Source organism: Bidens hawaiensis, unplaced genomic scaffold (assembly GCF_021521415.1).
Source record: "Bidens hawaiensis isolate Kalapana, Puna unplaced genomic scaffold, B.hawaiensis_p1.1 tig00026608_1, whole genome shotgun sequence".
In the NCBI taxonomy this organism is placed as follows: domain Eukaryota; kingdom Viridiplantae; phylum Streptophyta; class Magnoliopsida; order Asterales; family Asteraceae; genus Bidens; species Bidens hawaiensis.
Genome location: NW_027494276.1, coordinates 156,094 through 164,873, shown reverse-complemented (window position 1 = coordinate 164,873; position 8,780 = coordinate 156,094). Strand labels below are relative to the sequence as shown.

The 8,780-nt window shown below is 34.6% G+C and overlaps 1 protein-coding gene and 1 pseudogene across 1 annotated transcript; one reads left to right on the top strand and one right to left on the bottom strand.

Annotated features, from left to right (window-relative positions):
* Window positions 1-2,538: 2,538 nt before the first annotated feature.
* Window positions 2,539-4,714, top strand: LOC143573684 (uncharacterized). Its single transcript, XM_077058495.1, has 5 exons — window positions 2,539-2,576; window positions 2,690-2,721; window positions 3,128-3,324; window positions 3,886-3,999; window positions 4,074-4,714. The coding sequence occupies exons 1-5, from the start codon at window positions 2,567-2,569 to the stop codon at window positions 4,117-4,119; spliced, it is 399 nt and encodes a 132-aa protein (XP_076914610.1). The 5' UTR covers window positions 2,539-2,566; the 3' UTR covers window positions 4,120-4,714.
* A 2,402-nt stretch (window positions 4,715-7,116) lies between these two features.
* On the bottom strand, window positions 7,117-7,693 carry LOC143573683 (dirigent protein 22 pseudogene; annotated as a pseudogene).
* Window positions 7,694-8,780: the final 1,087 nt, after the last annotated feature.

The window sequence follows — 8,780 nt, the reverse complement described above, 5'->3', positions numbered from 1 at the left end:
AGGAAAAAACAATTAATATTTTGGTACGATAAGATAAGAGCGCACAATTTTAAAAGATATAAGAAAAAACCTTATAAGAACTTAAACTATAAGCAAAATCTTTTGCGAAAAATGGCACCGGCGGATCTAAGGTCATAACGACGGCAAAAGGCAAATAAAAAGATTTGGCGACAAAGGCATTGATTGCTACAAACGAGTTCTATCACCGTGGGGGCACGAGAGCTAAAATTGTGATGATACAATAGCAACTAATAGAAAAAGAAGATACAGAAAGTTTATAAATAAAACCTGATAATTAAATCTCAAAACAATCTTTTTTTCTTATAATAATTAAAAATAAAATAGTTACAATCAAGCCTAACTAATCTATAATATATATAAACGAAGACATAAAAATCCTACGTGTCGCGATGTGGTCGCTCAACCTTTTTTTGGAGTCATCAGATTTGCTTGATTTTTAAATGGAGACTTCTCATACATTTGACCCGAATTCATGGGTTTGGGTCTTACCAAACCCAGATATTCCTTAAACGGGTTATAACATCTCATTAAATTAAAAATTATTCTCACCAAATTATTATGTAAAAATCCTATAAAATAGGATATAATAAAAATAATATCTTATTTATTTTAAAAAGATATATATATTATTTAAATTAAAAAACCAATTTGATAGTAAAAAAATAAATGGGTCTTGGGTCTAATAAAACCATAAGTATATTATTAACTTTCATAAATATTATTTATAATTAAAAAACCAATTTCATAGTAAAAAAAAATAAACGGGTCTTGGGTCTCATCAAAACATATAGCTTTTAAACTAGGTTATAACATCTCATTTATTTGTGAAACAATTTATTATCAAACCATAAGTATATTATTAATTTTCATACAATTAAAAAAATGTAGATTAAAAAAATAAATAAATATTAGAATAAACAATATAAAACAACACTCGTAATACGAGGGATAAAAACTAGTATATTATATCTAACAAGGGTATAAAAAATTGTTTTTGAATTACTTTTGGCACATGATTTGGATTCCTAGGAGTGTACGAAGGTTTTGGTTGTCGTATGAAAAACTTTAGTCAACTTTATATTTTTTAACCATAGACAACCTTTTTGCATAGTGACAATAAAGTAGATAATGGATGAATTTTAGGACTTAGGAATATACTTTAGCGGGTGTATGTTCATCAAATAATTAAACTTTATATAGATATCTATAGAAATTTTAAATCAAAACCTCAATCGTGTTTTGACATGTTTATAATCGGGTTTTGTATGATCCTTTCTTTTTCTTAAAGGTTAATACATAAGATGCCTTCGTATCCAAGACAAATATAAACTTAACAAAGACAATATTAATGTTGTTATAAAATAAAGAGAAATCTGCAATTGCCTCCCTGGAATATATCGTCGCTAGATTGAATAACCACTGAAAACAAAATTGCGCATTATGCACGTCTGTGATATTTTGGCGGGGCATTTTGTGCCCTTCCCTTCAGTTGACCGTTAGTTGACTAACCAAAAAGGTTGAAATGACCATTTTACCCCTGGGTCAATAATTAAATCTAAAATTTCTTTCAAATGGTGTTGCTGTCAGGGTTCAAACCCCCGACCTTTGGTTTAACACAAACAAAACTTACCGTTTGAACTGAACAAGTGTTTGTTTATATTTATACTATATGAAATATATATACTATATGAACTGAACAAGTGTTTGTTTATACTTACAATTTTTTCATATCCTTATCCTCAAAATCATCATATATATCATCATATTTTTAAACTTTTCACCCGAAATGGGCCGTTTTTTAGTAAACTTTTCGCCCGAAAACAAAGAAACGGACCGTTTTTTAGTAAACTTTTCGCCCGAAAACAACGAAACTGGCCGTTTTTTAGTAAACTTTTCGCCCGAAAACAACCAAACTGGCCGTTTTTTAGTAAACTTTTCGTCCGAAAACAACGAAACGGGCCGTTTTTTAGTAAACTTTTCGCCCGAAAACAACCAAACGGGCCGTTTTTTAGTAAACTTTTCGCCTGAAAACAACGAAACGAGCCGCTTTAGTAAACGTTTCGCCGAAAACAACCAAACGGACCGTTTTTTAGTAAACATTTCGCTCGAAAACAACCAAACGAGCCATTTTTTAATAAACTTTTCGCCTGAAAACAACCAAACGAACCCCAAACCCGAGCCCGAACACACAATGAACACAAATATTCTTTTATATATATTACACAAACACAATACATAAACACATATATCAAAACACAATACATTAACACATATATCAAAACACCGGAATTATAAACATTTTACATATAACCTGTTGACCCCGAACACTATGGAAGGAGAAGCGGGTCAAGATTCCTGGTGATCCGTGATGGTGATGGTGTTCCTGTGTAAGCTTCTCTTCTTCACACATTTATCTTTATAACTAGCAGATTCAAAATTCAAGTAACTTCCTCTCTCATCTCTGATTATTTCTCCATTCATCCTCCATATAATAAATAGTCGCATATGGAATGTTGATGCAATTGAAACCTCTCTTTGATTCGTCATGCAATCAGGTATTCACCTTCCCATCTTGCTGCATCTGCCTCTGTTGGTTTTTCCAGAGTGTTTGGCTATCAGTTTTTCAGAACCCCCCTTTCTAATGGTTGATTTTGTGTTTTCTGAACAGAATCCGAGTTAGTCAACGATGCTTCATCTGCGGTATGTAATGTTATATATCTCTTAATCTTTTAGTTTTTAGGGTCACTAGCTTCAATTACAGTGGTGTTGAAAGTTATGATTGTGTTCATGTTTTCTGTCACCACTCACCAGTAGTTGTATAGTTGTGGATAGTTACTTTATTGGGTTGTCTTTTGTCTATATTGTTGGTAGACCAATTTCTTCAATATCAGTGCTTGGTTCGGGTTTTTAGTTTTACTTTATATCTTGTCTAGATTCGTAATGCGAAGTTTACAGTTTCTTATATTTAGGTTTTCTTATGTGAAATTGTTATGGTTCGCTTTGTTTCTATTGAATCTAAATTTAATGTTTTATGTTGCGTTTCATCATAATTTGGATGATGCTCGTATATTTGCGCTAACCTAACGCACATTCCAATTTGGAACAGGCCCAACTGGAACAAATTCTTGCATGCACTGCTGCACATGTGTGCTACTCAAACAAACATAGAGACATGAAAGTCTTTACATACAGAGAGGAGAGGGACAACATTCGCCGACGATCATTGGAGGCTGATCTGATCTTCAGTTCTTCACCGTTGTCATCTTCACTTTCGATATTTAATTTCTCAATGCAACTACTCAGGTACAGTAATCTTCTACCCTTTCTGCACTTATTTCATAAACACTTCCAGATTTTAATAATTAATAATAATAATAATAATTTGGTTTTCTAAGCTACTGTAATGTATTTTCTAATAAATTACTTAGGCTAATCATTATTTTGAATAAGAGTTCAAATGATTTCATTCTACTACTCTGTAACCACATGGATGTGATTTCTAAAAGATACCTACACAATGTCCCATATGTACAGAAAAGTTTCATTACATGGACAGTTTGCACAAACTGAATTTTGTTAATTTTGGACACCCTGACCATTTAATTATGACACAACTTGCCATTTGCTTATTTGACTTTGTTTAGCTTACCTATTTAAGCCTAATCACCTGGCCTGCAAATTGAACCAAGAAATATAAACAAGTTTAGCATGTCAAAGTTTTAGGTAATAACTGTCAAAACAGGTAATTTTTAACATGGTTCAGGTTGGGTGGCTGAATAACAGTTTTTTGTTATCCAGCACGGGGTTGTTTGGATGTGTGTTTTTAAAGTGATCATGTATAACAAGACATTCTTGTGCATAAAGGATATTCTTCTTTAGGACACTGAGCAAAAGTCATGATGCTTATGCTCGGTTTTGTAATATTGGGTATACCTTTTGCTATTATGGGTATGGAGGAAGTAGCCACATGTATAACTGGTAAAATTTGTAAACACCTATTAATTGCTCTTTACCAATTTTAGATGGTCTTTTTAATTTTTAACTTTTTATAGCGAGATACATTTAACGAGAACACGCCACCAACAGAGAGGACCCTGAATACATTTCTTCGCTGGTTGCTGCAACTTTTAATGCAATGCAAAGTGGGGTTAATGATATTGTTTGGTTAATGCAGGTAAACAAAAAAAAAAGTCTTATCAAGTGATGGTGTTTGGTTATTTATTTATTAATATTGTGTGTGCTGGGATGACTATTTGATTTGCATATGATCCATACTGGAGGCCTACACATATGCAGGTACTAACAATGAAGATAATACTTAAATAATTAATTAGTTTTGAGGGAAATTTATGATATGAAATAACTTATTTCAGGCACTTCTACATGCTATTCCTATGCTATTGGTCAAAGTTTGACCACCTAAAATCAAATGTAGTCACCGCTTTTTCCGTAGTCTTCACCGAATGAAGTATCGGTGGCTATTCTTGGTTTAATGGAAGCAAGTAAAAAAATATTACAAGGAATACAACTATCTAATAGTTGCGAATACTATAGTTGTATAGTTTGCATTGGGCTGAGTCAATATTTGTAGAGGTCCAAACTTTTCTTATACAAATGTCAACAGGAGATCAAAAGTGGAATTAACAACGAGGGGCATGTTTGACCATTTGGTTAAACTATTAGATGGGAACACTGGTAATAACGAGTAGCCCGTACGCTAATAATGTTGTGGTTTGGTTCTCTTAGTGGAACTCATTTTTGGACTTTATTAATTTGGCTTTTCATAGTTAGTGTAACCCATCTTTATATTTATTAAATATAATACAAAATAAATAATAAGGAAAACATCCATGAAGCTAATATGAGCAGAAGACCTCAATGAAAATTGTTAGCAACAAAGCAAAAATTATATGAGTATATATACGATTAAGTAGATTAGCCAAAATACTTGGAAATCGTGTTTGGATGTTAAAATATTTTCTAACAAATTTTAAATATTTATTTATATTATATGTCGTGTAAGTTACAGGTTACATATGTATTTGATTATATAATTTTATAAATTATTAATATGTTTTAAAAATAATTTTTTTGACCCTTGTATTACACGGGTATATAGACTAGTATATATATATATAGAAAGTATGGAGAAAGGGGAGGAAGTTAAGAAGAGTAAGGAAGGAAGGAGGGGTGGGGAAAGGGGGAAAAAGTATGGAGGAAGAAAATAATACCCGGTGGTCGTACTGCCATTTTTCCTGTCAAGTTGATTTTTGCAAGCTTTTATAAAAAATAACAAACAGAATGGCACAGACTGACCCGTCAATTTTTTATTCGTAAAAAGACCAAAACACCCTCCATCTTAACGGTCATTAACGAAATTATGTAATTGAATGGACAGACTGCCTCGCCAAAATATCACAGACGTGCATAATGCACAATTTCGTTTTCAGTGGTTATTCCATCCAACGACGATATATTTCAGGGAGGCAAATTGCAGATTTCTCTAAAATAAAAGATAGTAATTCTTATTATAGACAAATATCATCGTACTCAGTATATCCCACCAATAGCAAAGCTATGGTAGGGTCTGAGGAGGGTAAGATGTAGACAGCCTTACCTCTACCCCATGGGGATAGAGAGGCTGCTTCCGGTGAGACCCCCGGCTCTATATTAGTTTTGCCTCAAGCCTTGGACATAAGGCACATAGCACTCAATCATCGGGACGCTGGCTGATTGGTGCATGTACCCTTGTCTTTCGACTATCAACGCCACCACATGATGCCTGATTAACCTTCCATCACTTTTAACGTTATTTTCACGAGATTAGTAAAATAACGTCAAAATTAGTGCAATTTTACTTTTGCCCACCCGAGGGTTCACACATACATACATTATATGCGCGCACCGCAAGCAGTGCACATGTATATAGACAAATATATATATATATATATTTATTATAATACATTCACATCTAGTGAAGAATTTTCTATTATGTATTTTTTTATCAGTTATGAATATTATCATAAGTGGCTCTGTGTGAAACACAATATTACATCATATACAATTATATGTGTCTGAATTGAAAACTTGAAATTCAAATAAATACTTGCCAATGATCAAAGGATATGAATATATGATTTTCATACACATTCAAAAGGAAAAAAAAAATAAAAAAGTTTTCTTTATCATACCGATACAAGGTGTATAATTTCTAAGACCCAACGTAGTGGGCGTCAGGAGTCTCAAAAGCGCCCCATAGCGTCAGAAACACTGCCCCTCGGGGCTCTATGAGAGCTTTGGAGGGGGGGGGGGGGGCTCACACGCAACGCCGGGTAGGGGGAAAGGTTGGTTTTAATTGATGGGTTTTTTATATGTTATTTTTTATAATAATAATAATAATAATAATAATAATAATAATAGTAATAAGGTAATACTTGTTGGAGCTCCATTCACTAGGGATGGGCAAATTCGGGACTGGTACCGATTTGGTGCTGTCGGTACCGATACCATTCACTAGGGATGGGCAAATTCGGGACTGGTACCGAAATTGGTACCGATTTGGTGCCGTCGGTACCGAATCGGTACTAACGTTTTGAGTTTCGGTACCGGTACCGGTACGGTACAGGACCTGTATTTCCCGAATTTTCCCGAAATTTTACCTTAAATACCGGTCCCGTACCGGTACCGGTACCGAACCGAATATTTCGGTACCGGTACCAGTACCAAGATTCCCGATTTTCGAGACCAGGACCGGTCGGTACCGGTACGGTCCCGATCTCATCCCTACCATTCACTACACCCATTTTAACAAAACAAAACTCATATGCGGACATGACACCACAAGTCACACAACGTCCACAAAAAAGTTTCATTAACTACAATGTGAAGCCCCCCGTGACAACAACACTTTTACCCTTTGTTTGTTAATAAAGTAAGACCAAATCTTGACATGACACCACGATTATCATTTGCCACCAACTATACGTGAAATAATAACTAACAAGAAAATGTAAACATTCCAAAAAGAAAATAAATACATAATAAAAATGGAATGATATTGGATGGATTACTCAGGATGATCAATAATTAAAAAGATCAAAAATGCAAAACATAAACATTATACTCAACAACTGCATTCCCAGTCTTGTTATCATAACTATGTGTACTTGCCTTAACATACCATCTAGCAAACCGGAACAGCCGCTTCCACCGATCACCGGCATCTCCCGCACCTTCTCAAACACCGGATTCCGCCCCAAAACCGTCAACGTGCTCCCATTATACTTCCCAGTTGAAAACACAAAGTTCATGGCCATTAACAACCCAACTTCCTCTTGTGATGACAATGCATAAAACCCTTGTGCTCTCCCTAGTAACTTTGACCCTGCTTCGGGTTTTACGGTCAATGCATCATCGATCATGTTGACTTGACCGAAGGCAGTGGCTGCGGTTTTGTTGTTGGCTAATGGTGGTACGATTTTATATGCGCTTGGGTTGGACCCGCTAAGGATATCGTGCCAGTAGAACCGGAAGTGGCTAAGTTTTTCGGTTGGTGGTTCATTGGGTTTGGTTTTACGGATTTTAGAAAGGCGGTGTCTTCTCCGGCTGCCGGAAAAGTTTGTGTGAACACGGTGAGGAGTGTGAGAAGTAGACATAGGACATACTTGGCCATGGAGATCGGAGAGTGAGGTGTATGCTAGAAGTGGTGCGTTTTAGGGGCATCAAGGCACCTAATTTATAACGCAATATCTACCAACTATATATTAAGTTTCTTTATTGTTATTACTAGTTTTACTGTTTTAGAGCTCGTGTAACACACGAGTTGAGGAAAATAGTTAAGGTATAAATAAAGCAATATATAATGTATATTGACGTGAGGTCAAAGACTCACTCAAAAATAAACCGATTACAACTATTAGATAGCGATAAGCGGGTATCGAACACATGGAGTTTGTGGAAAATGTATTACTAAGTAGATTTATGATTAAACTATATTAAACTAAATGCAAAAAGTAAATTCAAAGATTTGGTTGTTTGGTTTTGATAACAAAAAGAAATAAAGCAATAAACGAGTTTTAATCAATATGCGAAAATATGCCTTCCCTCGGTTTCAGGTTTCCATGAATGTTACGGTTAATGTTTAACTGAGATGAACAAAAGGTAAAGTTCGTGTTTATGTAAACGAATGCGATAAATGAAGATCAAGTACTTGGATTATACAACGCAAGATGATCAATCAAAAACCAATTAGTTTATCTAACCCTAAATCCCTCTCGATTAATCTTGATTACTTAAAGAACCAAGAACTGACGGTTTAGAACACAAAATCGATAAACTAATAATCTATCAATCAATACATCAACACCATAATAAAATTTAATCAATATGATCAAACTAATATCTCAGAAATTGTCTAAACATTCAACCAAACAAACATAAGAAACCTTACAATCTGAGGGAAAACACAAAGGAATTTAGCCGAGCATGATTCGGTTCGTCATCCATTCGATTATGATTGTCATACAAATTGAAAACAAGTGTTTTATGATTACCACACTCACAATTAATCAAGAAGCTCTCAAAATCTCCCTCGGGTCGTCCTTAGATGAAAATATATGATAATAATTTGAAAGGTCGTCCAAAATACAAGTAAAAAACGGCAGTTACAATTGCAGCGTCACCTCCCACCGTAGCTTACGGTGGCTTCCAAAAAGCCGACGGTAGCTTAAAACTGCCTTACGGTAGCTAAATTTCTCCAG